At 52.4% G+C, this 23,524-nt stretch overlaps 9 protein-coding genes and 2 non-coding genes across 11 annotated transcripts; 6 read left to right on the top strand and 5 right to left on the bottom strand.

Moving 5' to 3' along the window:
- Positions 1-462: 462 nt before the first annotated feature.
- BDZ83DRAFT_593473 (peptidyl-tRNA hydrolase) lies at positions 463-1,065 on the top strand (the record flags this gene model as incomplete). The annotated part of the gene is made up of 1 exon (XM_060506628.1): positions 463-1,065. The coding sequence occupies one exon, from the start codon at positions 463-465 to the stop codon at positions 1,063-1,065; it is 603 nt and encodes a 200-aa protein (XP_060357957.1).
- A 298-nt stretch (positions 1,066-1,363) lies between these two features.
- Positions 1,364-3,149, bottom strand: BDZ83DRAFT_758300 (ELP3 family histone acetyltransferase; the record flags this gene model as incomplete). Its single annotated transcript, XM_060515011.1, has 2 exons — positions 1,364-2,796; positions 2,855-3,149. 2 exons carry the CDS (start codon positions 3,147-3,149, stop codon positions 1,364-1,366), a joined length of 1,728 nt encoding a protein of 575 aa, XP_060357956.1.
- A 389-nt stretch (positions 3,150-3,538) lies between these two features.
- On the top strand, positions 3,539-5,888 carry BDZ83DRAFT_712971 (succinate-CoA ligase). The gene is made up of 5 exons (XM_060511627.1): positions 3,539-4,142; positions 4,325-4,353; positions 4,459-4,585; positions 4,657-4,745; positions 4,855-5,888. Exons 1-5 carry the CDS (start codon positions 3,976-3,978, stop codon positions 5,442-5,444), a joined length of 1,002 nt encoding a protein of 333 aa, XP_060357955.1. The 5' UTR covers positions 3,539-3,975; the 3' UTR covers positions 5,445-5,888.
- Positions 5,889-6,417: 529 nt separating this feature from the next.
- Positions 6,418-7,689, bottom strand: BDZ83DRAFT_184325 (ubiquitin-conjugating enzyme). The gene is made up of 3 exons (XM_060501544.1): positions 7,327-7,689; positions 6,955-7,226; positions 6,418-6,868 (listed from the first exon to the last, which is right to left on the bottom strand). The coding sequence occupies exons 1-3, from the start codon at positions 7,591-7,593 to the stop codon at positions 6,694-6,696; spliced, it is 714 nt and encodes a 237-aa protein (XP_060357954.1). The 5' UTR covers positions 7,594-7,689; the 3' UTR covers positions 6,418-6,693.
- Positions 7,690-9,551: 1,862 nt separating this feature from the next.
- On the top strand, positions 9,552-11,022 carry BDZ83DRAFT_758297 (proteasome regulatory particle subunit Rpt2; the record flags this gene model as incomplete). Its single annotated transcript, XM_060515010.1, has 3 exons — positions 9,552-9,593; positions 9,657-10,463; positions 10,516-11,022. 3 exons carry the CDS (start codon positions 9,552-9,554, stop codon positions 11,020-11,022), a joined length of 1,356 nt encoding a protein of 451 aa, XP_060357953.1.
- A 911-nt stretch (positions 11,023-11,933) lies between these two features.
- Positions 11,934-13,166, bottom strand: BDZ83DRAFT_593474 (uncharacterized protein; the record flags this gene model as incomplete). Its single annotated transcript, XM_060506629.1, has 2 exons — positions 11,934-12,017; positions 12,060-13,166. 2 exons carry the CDS (start codon positions 13,164-13,166, stop codon positions 11,934-11,936), a joined length of 1,191 nt encoding a protein of 396 aa, XP_060357952.1.
- A 1,321-nt stretch (positions 13,167-14,487) lies between these two features.
- BDZ83DRAFT_t312 lies at positions 14,488-14,594 on the top strand. The gene has a single exon. It is a non-coding gene; the product is annotated as a tRNA-Met (tRNA).
- Positions 14,595-15,489: 895 nt separating this feature from the next.
- BDZ83DRAFT_593465 (uncharacterized protein) lies at positions 15,490-17,247 on the bottom strand (the record flags this gene model as incomplete). Its single annotated transcript, XM_060506627.1, has 4 exons — positions 15,490-16,091; positions 16,141-16,422; positions 16,458-16,953; positions 17,077-17,247. The coding sequence occupies 4 exons, from the start codon at positions 17,245-17,247 to the stop codon at positions 15,490-15,492; spliced, it is 1,551 nt and encodes a 516-aa protein (XP_060357951.1).
- Positions 17,248-18,739: 1,492 nt separating this feature from the next.
- On the top strand, positions 18,740-19,552 carry BDZ83DRAFT_184204 (uncharacterized protein). Its single transcript, XM_060501543.1, has 2 exons — positions 18,740-19,015; positions 19,084-19,552. Exons 1-2 carry the CDS (start codon positions 18,848-18,850, stop codon positions 19,420-19,422), a joined length of 507 nt encoding a protein of 168 aa, XP_060357950.1. The 5' UTR covers positions 18,740-18,847; the 3' UTR covers positions 19,423-19,552.
- Positions 19,553-19,894: 342 nt separating this feature from the next.
- BDZ83DRAFT_t311 lies at positions 19,895-19,966 on the bottom strand. The gene has a single exon. It is a non-coding gene; the product is annotated as a tRNA-Thr (tRNA).
- A 946-nt stretch (positions 19,967-20,912) lies between these two features.
- Positions 20,913-21,459, top strand: BDZ83DRAFT_593490 (heterokaryon incompatibility protein-domain-containing protein; the record flags this gene model as incomplete). Its single annotated transcript, XM_060506631.1, has 2 exons — positions 20,913-21,061; positions 21,120-21,459. Coding segments are annotated over 2 exons (489 nt in total), but the record flags the coding sequence as incomplete, so codon positions are not given.
- Between the last annotated feature and the right edge of the window lie 2,065 nt (positions 21,460-23,524).

Below are 23,524 nucleotides of genomic sequence, written 5' to 3'. Positions count from 1 at the left end.
CACGTCCCTGTTGGTGCTAGCTTCTCTTAGCGCCGGGTAGCTCTGTGGCTCAGCCCTGTAGGCTGCCTTTCCTGCCTTTCTCATGGTGCTTACCTAAGGCCGCTAGAGCCAAGACGGTGGGCACAAGTGCCGTTTTCCGACTGTTCACTCCCCGGTGACTCAGCGTTGGTGATTAGGTAAGGCAAGATTGTGCAGCCGTGCACGAGGCCAATTTAGCCCAGAAGCTTCTTTGTGCAGACACAAGGTGCTTATACAGGTCTTTTGTGCATACCTTGTTAGACTACCTAGTAGGAGATTGGCCTCAAATTCTTTTATGCTCCCGGAGATATCTACAGTCCTGTCTTTAATAACCTTACAAGTCCCGAACTTTATAGCCTCTCATTCTAATTCTCAACACCATCATTCCATTTCAATTTATACGTTTCAAAACATTACACACAGCATCAAAGAAAATAAATAAAAATGAGCGCACCTCGGTTCCTCCTCATCAGCCTGGGAAATCCCGAGCCACACTACAACACCCTTCACTCTGCCGGCCACCATGCTCTCAACTCTCTCCAAAAACTCCTGGGCCCCTCTCAGCCCGCCTTCCACAGAGGCCGTTTCGGCGGCAGCTCCTGCCTGGCCTCATTCGGGCCCAAATACGCAATGATTCAGAGCCCTTCCGTCATGAACGTAACCGGAAAATGGTTGGCAAAAGCATGGAAGGAAACCCTCGGCACCCGGAACCCAGCAGACCTAAGTCTCATCCTCGTCCACGACGATCTAGAAGAGGAGTTAGGCTTCGTCAAGACGAGAAAGTGGAAGAGCAGTCACAGAGGCCACAACGGCATCAAGAGCGTCAACAACTGTCTCCGCGAGGCAGATTACCCAGAGTCAAAATGGGCGAGGATAGCAGTTGGCATTGGACGGCCCGATCAGCGCGATCACTCTACGGTATCTAACTACGTCCTGAAGCGCATGACCAAGGACCAATGGACCACCCTCGAAACCAACGGAGGACCTGGTGTACTTGAGTGCCTTCTCGCGTTCGAAGAGAAGCTTGACGCTGCAGCTGGGAAGTGAAGCACCCTAAGCTTCCCTCAGTTTCCATCCTCCATCTCACACCTTGGGCGCGCAGTAGCCCATACCACACCCTACATCCACTCTGAGCCTTCAACGTGAAGAAAGGCAGGCAGGCAGGATGCAGCATTAGACGACGGTCGTTGCAAATGCGCTTCTCGATAGACCCAGGACAAGACTGAGCCTATCCCTAGTGACGGGCGCGCAACGCAAAGCAGAGCTTCAAGTCGTCGGAGCTAGGGGCTATGAAGAGGCCACGGGGCGAATCGATTCGCCATCAGTAGGCATCTCATTCATTGCTTCATGTAGCCTCATCGGGGCCTGGCCGCCCATCAAGCCACTTGCTCATGTACGGTCCATCGAGCCAGTACCCGAGCTTACCGTAGTAGCTTCTCACACCTACTCCAGAAATAACACTAATCTTCTCGCTGCCATGCTCATCCCTTGCAATCCTCTCTGCCTCCTCCATCAGCAGCGTACCGAAACCCTGGTGCTGGAACTTCTTCGGGTCTCTGGCGTGTACCGGCACCGCGGTACCGTAAACGTGCAACTCTCTGACCAGACTCGTCGGCTGTCCAACGAGCTCCTCCCGATACGTGTACTTTTCGGTGCACTTTCGTAGACGCAGCAAGGCAACAAGGATGTCCTGCTTCGGGTCTTCGTAGGCAAGGAACGTTTCCCAGCCGCCGTTGGCTGTGTAGTCTCGTCGCACCAACTCGATCTGGTTCGGCCTAATCTTGTTCTTGACCTCGTTAACACCGACCTCGCGCGTCCGCACATCTCGACATGTTGTGCCGAAATCCTTCATCCTAGCCAACGCCAGTTCGCGCAAGTTGCCGTTCTCTACACCAGACGTGACCAAGGGCATAGGAATATCTCTCTGCACTCGGTAAATACGTGTCCATGGCGGGATAAGTGCCAGAATTCGTGCAACCAGATCGATCAAGCCGTTGGGGGTGTAATTCTGGTATCGGCCTGTGCGCCACAGCTCGTACAGGCCAGTGCCTCTAATGACGAGAGTCGGGTAAATTTTGAGGCCGTCCGTACGGAACGCAGGGCTCTCAAAGTACTCCCGGAACTGGTCTAGATCTCTCTCCATTCCCACGTTGGGCAAATCAGGCATCATGTGGCTGACCACCTTGAAGCCGGCGTCCTTGGCCAGGCAGAACGTCTCGGCGACCGCGGCAACGGTGTGGCCACGGTTCGTGTCTCTCGCAACGTCTTCGTACAGCGACTGGACTCCAATCTCCAATCTCGTGCAGCCATATCGCAACATATCCGTCAGATGCGGCTGCCAACAGTAATCCGGCCTCGTCTCGATTGTGATACCGACACACTTGATGTTGCTCATCTCGCTAGCCTCCACCGCCTCGTCCACATTCGATGTCTGATATCCGCTGAGCGCATTGTGTAGTTGGGCGATAAAGTCCTCCCTGTACGGCACCGGCAGTGACATGAATGTGCCACCCATGATAATGTACTCCACCTTGTCGACTGAGTGACCTAGAGACTTGAGCTGGTCGACACGACCGCGGGCCTGCTCGAAGGGATCGTAACGTGCACGAATCGCTCGCATCGATGTGGGTTCGTATCCAGTGTAGGATTGAGTGCTGTATTCGAAGTCGGAGTCCGGACCGCCGGGGCAGTAGACGCAAATGTTACCCGTATAAGCAATGTGCGGACACCTGTGAGGCTTGCACATGACCGCCACTACGGCAATACCCGATGATGTTCCTAGCAGGTATGGTGAGCATGCGCCTGTTTGTGTGGGGAATATGGGGCGATAGCATACGGATTGGCTTTGCGATGAGCTTCGGCAGGATGTATTTCTTGTAATGCTCAGGGATCGCAGCAATAATGGCCGTCAGGGGAGGGATATTGGCGAGCTTGTGCTTCCTCGAAAACTTGTTGCGCAGAGAATTAAGGTTGAGATCCTTTGGCGGATTCTTGGGGTCCCTGATAGCCTCGTGGTCTTCGATGAGGGCATTGGCAACATCTGCGCAGCATCGTAGGAAGCGCTCGTTCACTGGGGGGAGGTTGTCGGTCTTGGACCGTCCCTTAGTGACGGTGACGGTGGTGGTCGCCATCTTGAGGGGTATGTATGGGGGGTAATCTGAGTTCGGTGGGCGCTCGTCTCTTGGGTCGTTCGTCTTATTGTGGTGTTAGAATTTTGATTCGAGGTTGATCGCGTGTTTGCTGTGATTTCGCCCCCGTAGCGTCAAGTCGTCAGAGTCATCAAGTCGGAGTGTAGTTGGGATTTGGAGAGTTGACTGTCCGATCACTTTAGAAATTTTGGAGGAAACCGTCAAATGCAGGTCGCTGGGATGGTGGGGTAATTAGCCACAGCTTCACCCATTCGGAGACGCCACACGTCAAATCTGCATGTCAAAGTCGGTACGTACTGGACGTACCATCGCATGCAGGAGGGGGTGGCAGGCACAGCTGGCAGGGTGCCCTTGGGTGCCTTCCCAATGTTCCCATCTTTCAGCCGTGCTGATTGCCGCGGCTTTCATTGGTCCGACCGGATCATTCCCTTTACCGAACCACCGAATTGGGCCACGGGTTTTCCCGGGCGTTCGGGTCCCGTGCTTGCCTCGTAGAGTCGTGGCTCGCCTGCTGCAGACCCGGTTGTCTCGCAAAAGAAGCGAAAGAGCTCGGTTCAAGTTTTGCTGCTGGCCTTCCCCTACTGCGAGTTTGACCCTTCTTTCGGAAAGTGACGTGAATTTGCATTGCAGCCACAGCTATCTTCTCTTTTTCCCTTTCCCCACGATAGCCGCCATCTGCCATCCTCTCTCACCAACGAGATCCTCCTCCAAATCCCAATACTTTCCTCTTCTTAATTGGCGCTGCGGTTCTTTCGAAGCTGCGCTGTTGCACGTCTTTCAACCCACACATACACACACATCGCCCAAGATGCAGTCCCTGAGACAGATGCGGCCGGCAGGCAAGCTCCTGAACCAAGCCGCGAAGCGTGCATACAGCGCCTCGGCAGCTGGCCCTTACACCAAGACCATCGATAACCTGCGCATCAACTCCGAGACCAAGGTGCTTTTCCAGGGCTTCACTGGCAAGCAGGGAACGTAAGTGGTGCTATCTTCCTCCGACGCCCGAGCAGCCAGCTACCTCAGTAGCACATGTTTTCCCACCCCTGTTTGGGTGTTTTGGGGAGAGGCATATCTGGCGATATTTACTTTGTCCGCGCCTGCGCAGATTGATAGGCATGAAACAAGATCAGTCCAGCTAACAACAATTTGCGACACAGCTTCCACGCGCAACAGGCCATCGACTACGGTACGCGATAATAACTCCGAAGCAACTGCGCGACCCATATCTCTCGCGCATCGCAAAACCTTACTTAGGAAACACTCCGAAGCTGATATCAATGTACATGTACAGGCACCAAGGTCGTCGGTGGAACCAACCCCAAGAAGGCTGGCCAGGAGCACCTTGGTCTCCCCGTCTTCGGCAATGTCAGCGAGGCTGTCAAGGAGACTGGCGCCGATGCCACCGCCATCTTCGTCCCGTACGTTGAGTCCACAATGTCGAATAGAAAGTCACTCGGAGAGTCAGGATGCTGACCTAGAATCCAAACAGCCCCCCTCTGGCCGCCGCCGGTATCGAGGAGGCTATTGCCGCCGAGATCCCCCTCGTCGTCTGCATTACTGAGGGTATCCCCCAGCATGGTATGCTCCCTTTGCCCTCTTCACACCCCTCTAAAGCTTCACTTTTGAAGCTTGAGGGGATTTGAAGCTTTGTAGCAATCTTGCAGCTCGAATACTCACCATCCCCCAGACATGGTCCGCATCACCAACATGCTGAAGACGCAATCCAAGACCCGCCTCGTCGGCCCCAACTGCCCCGGCATCATCGCCCCCGGCCAGTGCAAGATCGGCATCATGCCCGGCTTCATCCACAAGCGCGGCCGCATCGGTATCGTCTCCCGCTCCGGCACCCTCACCTACGAGGCCGTCAACCAGACCACCCAGGCCGGCCTCGGTCAGTCCCTCGTTGTCGGTATCGGCGGTGACCCCTTCAGCGGCACCAACTTCATCGACTGCCTCAACGTCTTCCTCAAGGACGAGGAGACGGACGGCATCATCATGATTGGCGAGATTGGTGGTTCCGCCGAGGAGGACGCCGCTGACTTCCTCCGCGCCAACAACACCGTCAACGGTGGCAAGCCCGTCGTCTCCTTCATCGCCGGGATCTCCGCGCCCCCCGGCCGCCGCATGGGTCACGCCGGTGCCATCGTCTCCGGCGGCAAGGGCGGTGCCGACTCCAAGATCTCCGCGCTCAAGTCCGCCGGTGTCATTGTCGAGCCCTCCCCCGCCGGCCTCGGCAAGGCCCTCTACGACGAGTTCGTCCGCCGCGACCTCTTGTAAAAAACCATAAACCACATCATATCTTCCAGACGTTGAAGGGGAAAGCTTCAGCTGTGTATGTAACATGTTAAAGAAGAGACCTTTGTGTTGAGAGCGTAGTCAACGGGATGGTCCCCTCGTATCGTTGCCGACGGATAACGGACCGCGCTGCTGCCTTGGCATTGTGCGGGTTGCGCTGAGTGCGTGTGCGTGTGTGTTTGAACATGTTGCCCCAAATAACTTGATATAGACTGGAGGTTGGGCAAGGAACAACAGGGCAAGCAAAGGAAGGAAAGTGGAAGAAATGGGAAAGTTTGAACAAGTTCCTCAAAATAATGCGGGTTCTCTCTTCCATTCACTCTCCATCTCCCGTTTTTGTATCTCCAATTCCCCAAGCTTATAAACATTTTTTATTTTTTTACCGCAAAGATATATGCAATGCTACCCGCTATCTCACCCCTCAGACCCCATTCGTTGTGCTTCGCGCCATCTCGGCATGTAGGGCCCTTGCCGTCGTACGACTCCCCATACGACCCCCGAGTACTGTGTAAAATCAACAAGGGTCCCGTCCCCGAACCCCGAGGGGAAGCGGCTTCGGCCCAGAAAAAATGGGGACCAGTATCCGGATCAAAGGAAAGAATGCAGCTTTCATGTTGGATGATGTTGATTTTGAATCGCCAACTACTAAAGCCGATGCGACGTCGGTATGCGAGAAGCATACGTAAGCTAGAGCTACCTGTGTATCTTACAGAAAACACCCTTGCTAAAAGCTGCTGGAAAGCAGTGATGGAAGAAGAGTAGAAGAAACCAAAAACGTCCCGCGTGCCCAAAACGCCAAAAGACCGCGATGCGGAACTGCCAGAGCCAAACGCTCAGGCAGGCAAATACTCCGTGCCCCGTTCAAACCAACCGTCCCTATTCCCGCCTGGATACCAGACATGCGACACGTTGCCGTCAAAGCAAAGAGATTCATACGAGCGCGCAAGCAGTGAGTTCTTCGAAGGCAGTATCCCGAGCTATTTGAGCCCAGATCACTCCGAATTTCCCCTACCGCAACGTCAACGAACCTGTCGCCACGAAAGCCAAAATTCCACTAATGCCCAACTCTAGATGTAGACCAACTCCAAACTTGATGCAATGCTGCTCGTCGTCTCATGATTTGCCATGTTCGTGACTTTGTACTCATATCGCCCTCGGATCAAACGAGGTGATGGCCCGGTAGCCCTCAACCTCGCTCGCCCATCGAGCGGCCTTTTGTCGGGTAGTCGAATCATTGCTCACCAAGAAGGTGGGCGGTGATGTCACCAAGGTATGCCTCCTCCAGCTCATAGTCCATGCCACCATTGCGGTCGATTCCAATAAAGGTGAAGGCCTCAACGACAGCATCGAGCTCGAATCCCATACCGACGAAGCGATCAATAAGATCCTTGTTGTAGCCGGCATACCTATGAACCCGTCAGCCTTGTCTCCTTAAGCGTGGTTTCTGTGCTGTAGACTTCGTTCAGCGTGCAGCCGACTCTTGGAAACAGACCTGTTGGCGTCATCTTCCTTTACTTCAGAAGCAACTTGCTTGTACTTTGTTGTGTCAAAATCCTTTGATGGTGCACCAGCGTACTTAACGGCCCACTCGTGTGCCTTTTTCGCAAAGCCCTCGGGGTTCTCCAGCATCATCTTGGCCACCTCTGCGTCTTGGGGGTCCTTGGGGTTCGGGAACTCGAGCAGCATACGGAGGGAGAGCAGTGCCGTCTTTATCGTCTGCACTGGAGACCAGCCACTGCCGAGTGTGTCGAGACAGATGGCGCCCTATTCCAGTCAGCATCTCTGGTACCAGTTGCGATGGAGGGCATGTGTGTAGTGGAAGACGGCGAAACAACCACCACAAGGCGATGGGGAAAAGACTCACAGTTTGACTGCTGACATTAGGGTGCCAGATCTTGGTGATAAACTTGATGGTGGGAGACTTGAAGGGGTAGCTGTCGGGAATCTTAATGTCGACTTCGTACAAGCCGCCGGCGTATGGTGTATCGGGTGGTGCGGGAAAGGAGCCCTTCAGGTGCAATAAGTTGGCCTCGTCGAGCGGCTGAGCAAACACTCCAGAGTTGTCCTTGTCGTTTCGAATGTCCATCAACTCCTTTCCGATCCGTCTCTCCCTGGGACTGGGGCCAGACATGGTGTAGGTATGTTGCGGGTTCGATGGGAGTTGTCGATGGGTATGTATTCTTAAGGTAGCAGTAGCGTGGGTAGTGGTGAGGACTCGAGACGTATACTTGAAGAGTATGTATCGTAGTTGATTTCGAGCCGTGTGATTCGAGATCGCGTTGTGTTGTTATTTGGTGTTTCTCGGGAAGAAAGCGAGGCAAAGTTATGTTGGTGGTGGTGTTGGCAAAAGACCGTTCAGTGTCGGAACCCAACTTCCAGTCGCAGCTTGCCTCGTCTGAGAGGAGAAGGAGAGCCCGGTGGACGTGCCCCTCCCCCCTTCAGCGACAGATGATGCTGGAATGGTCCGTGCCAGCCCACTACCGCACCTTAGCGCCCTGGGATTGTCAGGGCCGTCAGCCTCCAGGGAGCTGTTTGGCCCGCTGGAGGAGCTGAGGTGCGGGAGAAGGCGGGGTCGGGAACGGTGCAAGAGCACAAGACGTACCTTCAAGCTTAGGTAAGGCGAGGGAAGCAGCACCGGACCTGTCACTTTTACCGTCCGGTTACACCAACGATTCTCAATCAACATGTGTCATATTTTGAATACCCAAGGTAATCAAAGCAGATGAACAGCTTGCAACATACAAAGAAATTCATATCAGTCATATAGTCTTAGGAGATGTCGGGACTGAGGTTGACCTTGGCAGCCCAACCTACCAACCAACCAACCAGACGCCATGACCCTCGGTGTCACCGAGGCCTCACTTACACAAATGTGACAGACAGCCATCAGCCGAACTCTGTGCGAGGGGCGCCGAACTTTGGTTCAGCTTTGCTAGCGAATATGGCCTAGGTTTCCTGAAGTATCAATGCAATTCTAAATGATTCAGCGATAAACTGTCAGTGTCTACCTATTGGGTGTTGGTCAACATATTTAATTATGCTTTCTGCAGTCTACCCAGACTATTTTGCCTTGTAGGTGATTATTCGAGTACTACCTGTCCAACATATTGGACCCAGGAGAAATTTCCTAGGGCCGCTCTCAAGATACAGTCAAACTAGTTTCGCTCACTTTACAACCGATGTTCATTGATTCTAGTTGACAGGGTGGCCGGGGAAGGTGACGTGAAAATAAGGAGCAAATTGGCAAGTTCTAGATAGGCGTCCTTCACTCAACACACTTGACTCAAGAGCATCTCCATGACGCCTATGAATCGTACAGACTCTTCATTGCATACAGAAAATCATTGGAATCTGAGTTGGCTCCGTATGGAATGTTGTATTGGCAGAAGCTGGTGAGCTCCTCTGGTGTATTTCTCAAAGTAAGGTAGTCTTCTAAACGTCATCAAGCTGTGATTTGGTAAGATGAAAGAGAGAGCAACGCAAAACATGCTTGGGATCAACCAGCCAGTATTTACTCCAGTCAATGAATGGTGTTACTTCATAAAAACAAAATTCCGAGCAAGGCTAGGTAAGTATTCTTGCTCTCTATTCTCTATTTCCTGGCAGCTGTAATCCCAGAGGGTTAAGGGAGATGATCGAGCCCATACAGTTTGGGAGACTGACTCAGCAGAATCGCTTAGGTAATCGCGTCCATCGAGCACGTGATCAGACCCGCTCTTTCCCGATCCGGCCCAAGTGACACAGGGAAGCTGAGCGTCGCGTTTCCTGCCGCCTGCAGTGGTCCCCGGTGTTGCTACGCACTGATTACCTACGCAAGCAGCAGCAGCCTTGCCTTCCATTGCTCCCCTGCGCTTCCATCTCCATCTCCGGAACCCACCTACAACCATCATCATCACAAGCTCATTGACGACACCCCGACACCTCCCTGAATCAGAGGATCGCCCGATTTTCTTTCCATCAACACAAAAAAGACCTCTGCGCACTCCCACTGAGCTCTTGGAGCTCCTCGTGGCACAAGATGGTGAGCATCACTATCCGAAACGTGGCAGCCACAGTCTAACAGCTTCGTAGGGTCAAAACCAGTCAGGAATGGGTGGTGGAGGCGATGGAAAGGACGAAAAGGATAAGAAGGTATGTTCGTTGAATTCGAAATAACAACACAAAAAGGTGAATAGAGGCTGACTGGCGATACAGAAGGATAAGCCCAAGTACGAGCCTCCCCCACGCCCTACCACCAGAGTCGGTCGCAAGAAGAGAAAGGCGGCCGGCACCAGCGCCGCTGCGAAGCTTCCCGCCGTCTTCCCCACCAGTCGATGCAAACTCCGTCTACTACGAATGCAGCGAATCCACGATCACTTGATCCTTGAAGAGGAATACGTCGAGAACCAAGAGCGCCTTCGCAAGGCCAAGGCTGTCAAGGAGGGTGCTGCCGTTGGCCCCGAGGGTGATGTCGACCGCATGGCAGACGAGCGTGGTCGTGTCGACGATATGCGTGGCAGCCCCATGGGCGTCGGCACGCTGGAGGAGATGATTGACGATGACCACGCGATTGTCAGTAGCACAACTGGTCCCGAGTACTATGTTAGCATCATGAGCTTCGTCGACAAGGACCTGCTGGAACCTGGCGCCAGTGTCCTTCTCCATCACAAGAGCGTCAGCATTGTTGGTGTTCTGACCGACGATGCTGATCCCCTGGTCAGTGTGATGAAGCTGGACAAGGCCCCGACGGAGTCGTACGCCGATATTGGTGGTTTGGAGCAGCAGATCCAGGAAGTCAGAGAGTCAGTCGAGCTTCCTCTGCTGCATCCGGAGCTGTACGAGGAGATGGGTATCAAGCCGCCGAAAGGTGTCATTCTCTACGGTGCTCCCGGTACCGGAAAGACGCTGCTTGCCAAGGCCGTTGCCAACCAGACGTCTGCCACTTTCCTGCGTATAGTGGGAAGTGAACTTATCCAGAAATACCTCGGTGACGGTCCCCGTCTCGTTCGCCAGTTATTCCAGGTACGTTTGTCTTGATGACTTTGCCATGCCAATTGATTACTAACAAGCTTAGGTCGCTGGCGAGAATGCTCCCTCGATTGTCTTCATTGACGAAATCGACGCCATCGGTACGAAGCGTTACGACTCGACATCTGGCGGTGAGCGTGAAGTCCAGAGAACCATGCTGGAACTTCTCAACCAGCTTGACGGTTTCGACGACCGCGGTGACGTCAAGGTCATCATGGCCACCAACAAGATCGAGACTCTCGACCCCGCCCTGATCCGTCCCGGACGTATCGACAGAAAGATTCTCTTTGAGAACCCCGATCAGAACACCAAGCGCAAGATCTTTACGCTTCACACATCCAAGATGTCGCTCAACGACGATGTCGACCTTGAGGAGTTCATCTCGCAGAAGGACGACCTTTCTGGTGCCGACATCAAGGCCATTTGCTCAGAGGCTGGTCTCTTGGCTCTTCGTGAACGCCGTATGCGCGTCCAAATGGCAGACTTCCGGTCGGCCAGAGAGAGAGTCCTTCGCACCAAGCAGGAGAGTGAGCCTGAGGGCTTGTACTTGTAGTTTGTATGACGAGGGTACGGGACTAAGGCTAGACGGGACCACGATAGAGATAATGGCAAGGCATGCCTTGACGTTACTTGACGTTGACTTGGCATTGATTAACGACATGACATGGATCGATAATGTTACAGCCTGAAGTGATGACAACGCGACATGCGGTGAAGCAATAACCGATCATTAAAAAGTGTTTATTCTCCTCGCCCAACCACGACTTCTCGATTTCAAGACGGGCCAGCTACGGTAAGCATCGAACGAGGACCCTAAATTCGACCTCGATGAAATGCCGCCTGTTGGTGTGAAGCGTGTTGAGGAACGGAGGCCCTTAGTAAGATGCCAATCTCTCTCCGCATACTAACGGAAGGGTGCCAGGGCCTCAACGGTGAAATTGACCGCCAGCTTACAGAGCGGCAATCTCAATGTCAGAGGAAGCGTGCTGTCCAGATGAACTTTGTTCACGGCATTCGAAACCCAAGTGGTGAATGTGCAGCTTGACAGCCTCGGCCAGGCTCTTTCTTGCATTGTGTCAACTGAGGTCTAGACTTCACAGCCTCTACTCCGAAGTGACAGCATCCCTGACATGTGCGGCTGGCGAGCGTCAAGGTAGTTCCTGGCCAGCGAGGCGAAGTACCGGAAGCTTATTCTCTCATTTGATTCCCCACTCTTGCATTGTGGATTGTTGATATGATAGTTGCAAATACTAAGAATTTGAGAAAGCAAACTCGTAATATCTTGATATCGTGCTATAGGAGATTATTTTGACAGTCTATATAATGTTGCGCGCCATAATCCGTAACCCCAAATACAAGAGAAATGATGCTCAATCTACAGAGATCTTTCAAGCCAAGGCAAATTCGTTGGAGAAATCCGTCCAGAAGACAAACCATGCTGGGGCAAAGAAGCCGAACCACAACTTAGTATCCCGCCCGTCTGAGCCTCTCCTTCTCATCCAAAACAGGCTCCTCTTCAACATCCTTGGGCGCGTTCGTAATCCCCTCCTCTCCACCACCATACGAGTTCAAGTTCAACTGCGACGCCACAGAAGGCGTATACGCCGGCGCAGGCACATCATCATCCTCCATCGGCGGCGGCGGCGTAGCATCCCCCGGCGGCCCCATCATCGCCACCTCCCTCGCAATAGCAGGATCCATCGAATACCGCCCCTCCAGCGCCATCAGCGTCTGCCAAAGCGGCATCGACCCCTCGGGCCACTCGGCCTGCGTCTGCAGAATCTTCTTGGCCGAGATGCGGCGGTCCGCGTAGGCCACGCTGTTGCAGTCTTGTCTCGCGAGGATAATTGTCCCGTCGATCTGCACGCCCGCCCAGAGGCCGCGGGACTTCATGTAGCTGTACATCGGTCTCGCCGTTTTGGAGACGGCAGCTTCCACTGCGCCGCCTGTGCCAACGGGCCCGATGGCGACGGAGGCTTCTGTGCCGAGGGAGACGCGCGGGTGCGTGAAGGCTGCGACTTGGGCTGCGGTGTTGAGGACGAGGACGCAGTCGTAGATGTCGAGGCCGAACATGAAGCCCGCGCCGAGGGTGGACACGACAAACGACGAGGGGGGGGACCAGGTTCCATCCGGTCTGCGCGCCACGACGATGCCGGAGCCGGCGGCGAGGGAGCCCATGTAGGCGCCCGCGCGGAGGGTGTTGAAGATGGCGAGGCCGGCGCAGTGGGCGAGGACCTGGTGGGGGATGGTGACCATGGAGCGGCGGGTGATGCCGAGCGGGTGGAGGGGACCTTGGGTCTTGGGGGGTTCCGGGCCGAGGTCTGTGAAGGCGTGGAGGATGCGTGCTGCTTTTGCGCACTCGCGGGGCATGGTTTGCGGGAACCAGCCTTCTGCGCCGACGAGGTTTGCGGCTTTGTTGAAGGGGATGCCGGCTGTTGTTGTTATCTTGTGGAGATTTGCGCCGAAGCCTTTGTTGGGGGGTTTCACGGCGGGAGGTGCTCGCACGGTGTTGGTGGTGGTGTTTGTGCGGGTTCGGTGGAGGGAGGAGAGGGTGCGGGTGAGGGAGAGGCGGCGGGAGATTGTTGAGCGGGCTGAGGAGGAGGAGGAGGGGGTTGAGTGGAGGGAGTGGGTGTCTGCTTCGGCTTCGTGGGTTTGGGAGGGAGCCTGGGAAGGCTTGGGTTCTGTGGTGAGGGTCATGATGGTGTTGGTAGGTGGTGGTGATGTTGAAGTTGTGGTGGTGTAAGTCGATGTTGGGATATCGTGATATCGGGTGTGCTGGGTATCGTTTTGCAAGCTTTGACCTACTACGAATCTTTGCTTGTCTGCTGTGTTTGATAAAATAGATAGAAAACAATCTCAACTTGAACGGTGCTCATGAGCATGATATATACATCATTCATCTCATACACACACCTCACTCGAGGCGTGGGCAAGTGGGAGGCGTCATCAGGGATCGCCCCTTCAGCCGGACCAACAACCTCCAGGCCGGAAGCCGGGATGACGCTGCAGTCGCGCGTAGCTCTTAGCTCTCGCCAAGTCTGCGAGCGAGAGTAGCGTGAAAGATGCAAAGGGGAGGGGCCGAGAAAGAGGTCTCGCCTCGCGAGGAAGGGTTCCAAGACGGCGAGAGGTGAGACGGTGACCGGGGAAGCGTAGTAGGGAATGAGACCGACGGGCCAATGGGAATTTGTCCGTTGGAAGACGAGGTGGTGATTGCTTGGTGATGGTTCATGCTTCTTGGCGTCTGGGCGTCCGGCTGGGCGACAGACGTCTACGAGACGGGAATGTACGTAGGTTATGGTCGGTATATGGATTCACTCGGAGGCGGAGAGACTTGGGCACGGAGTGAAGGGAGGACCAAGACGGATGGGATGCGTAGTAAACATAGATAGCTATGTGGAGATCGGCATTGTGAATGGCAGCGGTAAGGACGCGGGGAAACCAATCATCCCATGTCGAAGACTACTTACTATGGTTGTACAAAGAGAAAGAAAGCTTGGGTTTGTGTTATTCGTTTCATGTGACTGCTGCTTCCAGTCCAGCCCCTCAGGGCTCTGAGAGATGGACTTGAGATGGGATGGAATGCGGTGCCTTACTCCAGCTCTTCCCCCCCCCCCCCCCCATCTTCCCAGGAACTCAACCGACAAGGCAGCGGTGGCGCAGCAAGAGTGAGACGGAGAGTTTGGCAGCATCTTGTGGTGTGTCACTGTCAGAAACGCGCAAGTGTCCTCGCGGTCTTGAAAAAATTGCCTAATAGTTGGGTATCAGTAGGAAGCTTGGCTAAGAGAACCAAGCTGATCCTATCCTACGCTGATGCAAATTTTCTACCCATTGTAAGACAAGCAGTACGCGAATCGGTGGAATTTTGAAGTCCTCGCGGTGATTCGAGGTGGCCGAAGTTAACGGCGGGAGGCCGAAGCGCGGCGGAAGAGCGAGGTGGGGCGCGGGATGGCGCACGGGCTACAGGCTCACCGCGCAATGCTAGCTAGAGCCCTAATCGCCCTTAGCTAACCATCAAACAGTCTCTATGGCTCAGTCGGTAGAGCGTTGGTCTCATATTAAATTCATATGACTCTAGATCATCTAGGGGTTATCCAAAGGTCGCAAGTTCGAGCCTTGCTAGGGACATTTGCTTTTGCTTTTCGTTCTACTTTGCATCGTTTTTGAGTTGCTACTCAATTGAACCCATTTTTGACTCTTTTTTGCGTTGTTGCTGTGCCGCGGGGGCCTCGCATCCCGTTCCTCATATCTCGGCACTGCTCGCAAAGGTCCTCAACATGAACATGAGACAGGCCGTTGCGTATGTGGCTGGTTGATGGCATAACTAAATACTACCTATTGAGTTGATGGATGTTAATTGCTGGGGCTCCAATGTTTCACGTGGTGTCATAAGGACTGCCAGATTGTTTCTTTCAATGAAATTGTTTTTGCAGGTCAACGGTGTTGTACCTGTTTCCTCCCCTGCCTAACTCTCTTCATAGGTTGGCGTAGCTCAAGTGCTGACCTACATTGCCCATGCTCCCCAGGCTCCCTCTATGCCTCCCTCTATGCAATGCCGCCATATTGATGGATTCTTTGAAGCCTCAAGCATTGCGCGTTGCATCGCTCGATGACTGTAACTGGCCCATTGTATGAATTCACGAGTCCTTTACTGCGTAGTGCCGCACATGCAGCTGGTACTCTAACCGGGTCGACCTCTCAGTCCGAACGAGGCCATGTTGTCTCGCGGACACCCAGGCCGCCACATCATTCTTGCCGGGCAAAGCTGGGCCACAGCCGAAGCTCGGCCTATGCCTATGCTATCCAAGCGAGCGAAGCGTATTCCTGCCCATCTTGAGCCGTCGTGGAGAAGTTGTATCGCCAGAATCTCTCGCTACGTCATCGCGTGATGGTGTGCAGATGCAGCCTGAGAAAAGGGCCTTCCGTGAGAGGACCGCCTTTTCATGAGAGACTCAGTTGGGACCATTCCGGTAGACTGATCAAACACCCAGGTAGTCTAGTCTGAACCGAATCCTCGAGCGCGTCATGCTGGTGGCTCGCCCAACCTAAAAAGGTCCAGCTTGAAGTTGGCGGCAGTGGGTGGCTGCGTCCTAGGTACGCTCTCAATCGGAACTGGCTTGAACGGCTCAACCTGCCGAATATCAACACCCTCTCGGATACACCTCAGAGGCCACTGAATCCATTCCCTCCATGGCTCCTGGATAGCTTGATCCAAAGCTGAGGCGACGTTGTTGCCCCAGCCAACAAGATACCACATGTTCCGCTCAAATGCGTGCACAAGTGCAGCGTAGTGCATGAGAATGACGAGGGCCATGGGATGGTTCTGGATCATCAGCTCGAGGAAGGGCTGGGGGAGGGAGACTGCCCAACGCCAGACTAGACCGGACCTGTGTTGCGGGGCGGAGACTGCGGCAAAGGTGATTTTGAGGCCCTCAAGGGCGGATTGGCAGGTTGTTGTGTCGTCTGAAGGGGCCATGCTTCGTGTGAGAGTGAGGAGGTCGTCGATTTTCGAGGCAAAGTTGCCTCCGACGGCAGGTTCGACGCCGCCTTGGTAGAGCCAGCGGGCCAATGGGCCGTTGGAGATGTAGCGGTGGGCAAAGGGGAGTGTGAGAATGCTCTTGATGCCTGGGACGAGGTCAGTATGACAGAGGCGTGAGATGGGTGAAGCACCAACCTTGTAGTAGGATGAAGGACTGGGCGACGTCCTTGGATGTGATGGGCCCGTGGGGGTTGGCGATGGAGTAGGTGTTGAGCAGGAAGATGCATATTGCGTGGAGCACATAGGCGTCTGCGTTGTTCTCGCCAATCTCGCTCAGTCCTGGCGAGAACTGGCTCAGGGCGATGTTCTGATGGCGTGCTGATAAGTTGGCATACTCGTCTCTTTTCTCGGGATTGATGTGCGCTCTGTGAATAGCTGATACGGCGAGGATACCGTGGAGGAGAAAGTCCTGGATGGCTTAGTTGAGTGTAAAGATGGATGTAGAGAAATACTTGCGTTGGCGAATGCAATCTGAGGAACCGTCGTAGTCCACAGATGTACAAAGTCTGGATTCTCAGAGAGAGTATGAGCCGTGTTGGAGGTAAAGTGATGGACGAGTTGCATGTCGGTGAGCCAGTCAGCTTGTGAAATACTCTGAGAGTCTCCTGAGTCTCCATGACTTGAGCCATTGGCCGGGCTGGAGTAGTTATCATTGCCGTTTTGGTTGAGGGCATCTACTTCAGCCGTAAACTCTGACAGCAGCCCCTGGATGGCGGCGACCTTGTCTTTCAATGAAGACAATTGAGGTGATGGTCTCTCGCGCCGGCTGGCTGGGCGACTGGCCGTCGAGGCTTCCCCTATACTGCCCGGTGTTGCTGTACTCGCGGCATCTTGGGCCGGTTTTGGTGATTCGGTCACGGCAGGAAGCTGAGGTGCGAATGGCGTCAGGACAAGACTGCACTTGACGTCGTGCCGTACGCAGTTGCGACATGGCCGACTCTCATCACACTGGACGTTTGTTAGTTACCGATTGGAGTCACCATGAACCTCACCAGTCCCCAGTCTCAAGGGGATGGCTTGGCGTGGCTTGCTGCAGAGACCAGGGCCCTGAATAAGGGGAACCGAACTGACCTTGACACGCCGTTTCTTGCACTGCTGACACCCATTCCTCGACTTCTTGTGACCTATGCGTGTTCCGCGGATCGCGGTGCCCATCTTGGGCCGTTCAGCGCCGTTCTCCAGAGCCGTCACTTCGTCCTTGAGTGAGGTGGTGGACCCTTTCCTTTCCGGCGCGCCGTTCATGGCATTGGCGTCGGTCTCCATATGGAGTACGGGTACGGGTACGGGTACGGGGTACACCTTTCAGAATGACGAGCACCGCCGGGGAGTCACCGTTTAACTCGTAAGTGAGAAGAGTTTGATCCTTTCTTCCTCTCTCTCCCTCCTACATTCCCGGGGACTGTAATGAGATGTCTCAAGGGCTGTTTTGGCGCTTGGACAAAAGAGATGCAGTCCGAAGATGGACTATTGTCTGATCCCCAAGCTCGGTGGCGCCGCTCTTCATACTGCCGGGCTGCAGGACGCAACTAAGCCAACGCCAACAGCCAGCCCAGTTCCAAGTGCGAGAGTCGCGCGGCCCGGGGCCCTACAGGCTGCGGTTAATGGATCGGGACCCATGCACTCGCAGATGCAGATGGAGCATGCGCAACACGGTCGGTGGGATCTGATCTGGAGTGCGTCGATGACGAGTAACACAGATGCGATTGAGATAATGCGAGGGCGGTGTTTACAATAGAAGATTGATGGAATCGATAGCTTGACAGATTTTTTTGACAGATTTCTTGACAGATTCAACGTTGCAGGTGTCACAGATGAAAGGGTCGCGAGAGTCGAGACTGGCAGGGACTTGGGGACCGGCAACCTTTCCGAGTTGCTCCTGGCTCCTGCTCTCCTGGAGATTGGAACCGCTGGCAGGCAGGTGGTCCTCAGGCTGGCGGTTCCCCGCCGTTCCGCATCGGCCGAAACAGCACGTGACCGTATCTTTCGAAACGGTGAAGTAAAGAACGGACGGAGAGAAAGGTCCTTCCGTTTCGTGCAGATCTGCGCACGGGTACTTTGTCGACGGATGACCCAAGCTCCTGCCTCTTTGTGGGGACGATGAGTACGTACTGGATAGCTCCATCCATCAGGGTCGATGTGGCTGATGCTGCAACGTGTGGCTTGCGCGCCATTTTCCTTCTTCTTCCTCTACGGGGCAGGTACTTCTCCAGAGCCCAGGGACAAGCTGAACGCAGGCACGCAGTGCTCAATTACGACCTGCATGACGCGCCCCGGCGGAATGCGACTTGCCGTCCTTTCCTGAGGGTGGTGAGGTCAGGACTCAGGCAGCTTGTATCCGTACCTCCAGCTTTCCTCATGTTCTTCAGCCAAAGAAAGGAGACGTCAGAAGTGTTACTGTCAGCATCTGCTGCACATCCAATTGTCCATCGCCGGATGTAGCTCTTAGCTTCTTAGCTTCTTGCATCCATCCAGACACAAGTGCCTTCGTCATTCGTCCGGCACACTCCCCGGGCCTGCCGCTTGCCGTTCCCGAGCTACTTGTACCAAGTATTCCGTCGCATAATCGCTGCGCTGCGCTGCGCCAGTGTCTCTTCCGTGTCTCCCTGCGAGCGCCTACCCCTACCATTTGACCGACCCCTCTCGAATCGCAGTCTCCCGTTCATCCCTAGGAAGCTAAGAAGAGGCGTCAAATTGCAGATTGAAGAAAAAGGGGACTATCCCGACGAACCTCCTCCAAAGTCCCGATTGACAATCCCTCCACCTTCAACATCACTGACGCCCCAAATACGACCAACGAACGTCATCCGTCCTCTACCATAAATCCCCAGAGCAATTGCCCACCATGGCATCGCACAGCGACTACAACGATAACAAGACTTCGGCCAAGGAGAACGCCGCTGGCGTCTATGCCTACGGCCAGCGACAGATCAATCGGGTCGTCAGCTCCGACACCAGACAGAGAGCGTACGGCAACGCCTACAACTTTGCTCAGGAGCAGCCATTCCTCTTTGTACGTGGAGCCCGTCCATCTACCACTTGATCTCGTGCCAGAAGATAATGCTAATGAATCAATTACAGGCCTTCATCCTCTGCCAATTCATCTTTTCCTTCCTCCCAATCCTCGTCTTCGTATCCTTCTCCGCCTCGACCATCGCCTTCGCTCTCGGTGCCGCTATCGTCTTCTCCCTCTTTTGGATTGGCATTGCCCTCCTTGTACTCGTCCCGATCCTCTTCTTTACCTGCTCGATTGGTGTTCTCGTTTGGATCTGGGCTGCCGGCAGCTTCGTCGTCGCGAAGCGTCTATATGAAATGTCGCCGATCCGGGCCAGGGGTGATCTTGAGGTAGATGCTCCCAACGGGAAGACGTATGCAGTCACCAAACGCGAGGATGGCATTCATACACATGCCCACAACTAAATTGGGTCGGTTGTGTAAGACCATATATGTACTAGGTATCACCACACTGCGACGATTAACGGCCGCTTTGGCGTTGGGAAGGGTACGGATATCAGGAATGGGTCTGGGAAAATGGAGTCTTTCAAAAGGGATGGGCACACTCCCCATAGGATTGTTATTTCAATTTTCACACTTCTTTCGCTCATCGGCTTGGTCCACTGTGACTGCCATTTATTCGCCAGTGCTTGTTCCTAGGTGTAATAGCAACTCGTCACCGTGCTCACCATAGTTGGGGATATGCTGCGACCCCAAAGCTGCAATGTATGTCGCGATATTTCCCCAACCATCGCTCAGAATGTCTGTGCATGAACCTTGAAGGCGAAGTGAGGACAGAGTTGCTCACGACCGCGTCGACTACAATCCGATTCAAAAATAGCAATCTGCATTATATGGCCATATTCAAACACATCAAAAATGTAAAAGAAAACATTGGTGCCAACACTGTGGATCGAACACAGGATCCCCGCATTACAAGTGCGATGCCTTACCACTTGGCCATGCTGGCGAATGATGTTCCATTTGTTCCAGAATTGTCAATATATATTCACTCAGTCATCCATCCAGTAATAGCAATAGTAACTACTTGAATAGGCGTTCAATCTCGAAGCATCTGCATTCATACACTATTATGTGCGCTTGCACCTCCACATCCCAGAAGCAGAATGTGGCAGGAACGCACCTCAGCGATGATCACCTACTCTGGCTGCCATAACGACTTCCAAGTTGATGCTACAATAACTTATAGAACCTGCATGCCCGGTTGTGAGTGGCCGGGTTGGTTGATGCAGGAGAAGACCTCGCCAACGCACGCTGCTGTGAAAGTCCAAGTTCTATTGGCTTTGCACCAGCCGAGGCAGGCTTGACCCAGTTGTCACACAGAGTAGATGGAGAGGAGCAGGATGCAAAGGGTTGGAAGGCTGCCTCAAAGTTTCACCGCATTTTTCGCCCTTCACATTTTCCGTCCAAGCCAGCCGTTGTTGATTCTCTTTGTGTTTCCTCAAAGCAGGATGCCGTAAAACCGAGCATCAACTCACCCAGAACCATCATTTCCAAGTCAGAATACGGCAATCATCATCAGTTTCATCACCATGACTCCCCCACAGCCGCGAGGAACCATCAATAAGAGCCGCTGGCATGCAGACTGGTGCATGTCACCTATCATTCAAGTTGGGGACGATCAAATCCCTCGATGCGAGAAATGTCAAACCTCGGCTCACGCTCGACTCAAGACGGCGGACCGGCCACATCCTGTACTTGTAGCACCAAAGGACGAAGAATATGGGAGTCTCAACCTTAGTTGGCCACCTACAGTCACGTTCACCTCCGGGGGAAATGCAACCCATTCGCCAGCTGATAAGAGCAAGGATGATTAAGGAGCTCGGTCGGCTTCAGGTTCAACTTCTGATTCACCCGTTGCCGATCAGGGCATCGATACTGCGCTTTCATTGGATGAGTTCCGCCTTGCAGTTCTCTATGCGGCCGGGGACAAAGGCAAATCGTATCCCATACATGTGGACTTGGAATTACACAAGGATACACACTTCCCTGACTATGACGCCGTGTCGTATACATGGGGCGACGAGAATAGCGACGCCGAACGGTAGATGAGCATCTTTGATGTCCCGGTATACTTGAAACTCACTAACTTTCGAACACAGTTGTCAACCAGTCTACGTTGGCGATCACTGGGACATAATCTTTCAAACCAAGAATTGCTGCGACATGTTGAGATATTTACGATCATCTCGAGGGATGAAGCTGCTCTGGGTCGATGCAATCTGTATCGACCAGAACAATACGGACGAGAGAGCTACGCAAGTGGCAAAAATGAATCAGATCTACTCGAGATGCTCGCAAGTATGGGCTTGGATGAGCAGTGATTTGGTATCGGATAATCTGGAAGGCTTGCCCGAGCGACGCTGGCTCCATGAGCTTGGAACAGCGCATGACTATGCTGTGACGTCCTCGCAAAGCCAGCCAATCCCGAATATCCTGTAGCTATTGAAGCGGAGGTACTTCGGTCGACTTTGGATCATACAGGAGTTGGTGTTCGCTCCCCGCATTCTCATTCCAATTCGGGATGTAATTTTCGCAGCGGATCATACCACGGCTCACAAGCTGACAAAGTCGGAAAACGACTCCTCAAACAAGACCAAGGTTTATTGGAAGAACACAGAAGCGCCTTGGTTTGAGTACATTACCCAAGGACATATAAACGCCACTGGCCTCTGGGAAATGATGACACTTACGTCCAAATCGCGCGCTTCAGACCTTCGGGACAAACTGTACGGCGTTCTCGGCCTCGTTTCCTTGAGAAACAATTGCAACCTTCTGCAACCTAATTACGACATCTCAGCCCGTCAGATGGTTATTGGGTTCATTGCGCACTGCGTGGTCAACGAAAGAAAAGTCCATCTTTTCTTGGCTGCCCAAGGCCATACTGCCTAAAGTGATCCATCTTGGCTTCCAGCTTGGGAGACACAACGATCTTGGGAACAGTTATTCGTGGAGTCACGCGATCTGCCGGATAATGGCAACGTCAGAGTTCAAAGGCGCTCACGTCATCGACCCAGCCTCGCGATTGTCAAGTTTCCTCTTGCCCCTGAAGACGAAAAGGTTAGATATTTTGTCTCTGATACGGACACAAGAATTTCGTTCAGATCTTACAGCCTATCCACAAAGACTCCTCTGAAATCACGATTAGACGCTTTGAAGGGAGGCTCGAGCTTTCGGGAGAGACACCTTTGCCAAGTATATCCTTGGTATCGGGACTTTAATGTCGACTCCAACACAGGATCCATCTCACTGTGGCTGACAAAGCTAGCATCTATCAGCCCAGCTCCCGTGGAGGCCCTAGAAGAGCTCTTTGACGACATGACCCTGTATAAAATCCACTCTGGCTCAGGCGAGACGTTCTTGGTCGGAAGCCCGCACCCAATCGATAGGTTTTTAGAACATGACGACGAGCTTTTCGTCCTAGATCCTGAAATAGGTCTCGGCGGATCCAAGCCCAACAGCCTTATTTACATGGTTCTTAGAAAAAGGGGCGAGGGGATTCACAGATTGGTGACGTGTTTCACGTACCTGTATTTCTGCCCTAAGCCATCGCTGCGCTGCCCTGTAGGCATACAATATCTTACGGTTATCCAAGAAAATGTATATCTGGCCCGGCAAAAAGTCCATATTCAAAGTGTCACGAGTTATGGTATATAGCAATGGGCATACGGAGTATAGTAAAGTGGCCTAACTTATTAAAATAGAAATAAATAAAAGAGAAAGGTCTATATATAGGATATAAATAAGATATATATAATATAGTATATAATAAATACTTTATAAATTGCAGTCCTTATTTTTGTTATGTAATATACCCTTTAATTATTATTATAAAGGAGCTATTATACTTAAAATAGGACCTCCGAATAGCTTTATAAAAGCCCGATTTAGTTAAATATAAATAAAAGAAAAATAAATATAAAGGATACGCGTTTTTTAGAGCGCGTTTATTATTAATATTTCCTTTATTTAAAATAAATAAAATCTTAACTAGGAATAGCGTATAGTTTACTATTTCCGGTATATAAATTAATAAAAGCGAGGCTATTTATTTACTTTATATATATTTAAAATCTTATAGCCTCGCTTTGTTATTATTTTTTTTTTCTTTTTAACTTTTTATAGTTATTATATATACCCTTATTTACTATATACGCACGCTAACGCTATTAAATCCTTTATTAATTTTATTTTAAATATAAATATTTAATATATTTATAGTTATTAATAAGTTTTATATAATTTTTATAATATATTCTATATATATATTATATAGTTTATTAAAAGTTTAGTTAAATAATAATAGCGACGAGGCCCTCGTAATTAAGTCCTTTCCCCGCCCCGCTAACCTATCTTTTTTATATATTAGGGCCCTATTACTAAGCTCTCTTTCTTTAATTAAAAGACGTTAAAGCTATTATTAAAAATATTAAAAACTTTAAAAAGTTCGAGGCTTTTTTTAATAATAAAAACGTAAATTATAATAAAAATATAAGTAGTTATAAAA

Source organism: Colletotrichum acutatum, assembly GCF_030867785.1.
Source record: "Colletotrichum acutatum strain CBS 112980 chromosome Unknown BDZ83scaffold_218, whole genome shotgun sequence".
Taxonomy (NCBI): Eukaryota; Fungi; Ascomycota; class Sordariomycetes; order Glomerellales; family Glomerellaceae; genus Colletotrichum; species Colletotrichum acutatum.
This window is presented reverse-complemented; position numbering and strand designations above follow the sequence as displayed.

Coding starts and splice junctions, on each gene's coding strand:
- BDZ83DRAFT_712971 (XM_060511627.1), top strand. CDS start 3,976: ATGCAGTCCCTGAGACAGATGCGGCCGGCAGGCAAGCTCCTGAACCAA. Junction 4,586..4,656: donor GCCACCGCCATCTTCGTCCC/GTACGTTGAGTC, acceptor GAATCCAAACAG/CCCCCCTCTGGCCGCCGCCG. Junction 4,746..4,854: donor TGAGGGTATCCCCCAGCATG/GTATGCTCCCTT, acceptor ACCATCCCCCAG/ACATGGTCCGCATCACCAAC.
- BDZ83DRAFT_184204 (XM_060501543.1), top strand. CDS start 18,848: ATGGCATCGCACAGCGACTACAACGATAACAAGACTTCGGCCAAGGAG. Junction 19,016..19,083: donor AGGAGCAGCCATTCCTCTTT/GTACGTGGAGCC, acceptor AATCAATTACAG/GCCTTCATCCTCTGCCAATT.
- BDZ83DRAFT_184325 (XM_060501544.1), bottom strand. CDS start 7,593: ATGTCTGGCCCCAGTCCCAGGGAGAGACGGATCGGAAAGGAGTTGATG. Junction 7,227..7,326: donor CTAATGTCAGCAGTCAAACT/GTGAGTCTTTTC, acceptor TGACTGGAATAG/GGCGCCATCTGTCTCGACAC. Junction 6,869..6,954: donor AAGGAAGATGACGCCAACAG/GTCTGTTTCCAA, acceptor ACGGGTTCATAG/GTATGCCGGCTACAACAAGG.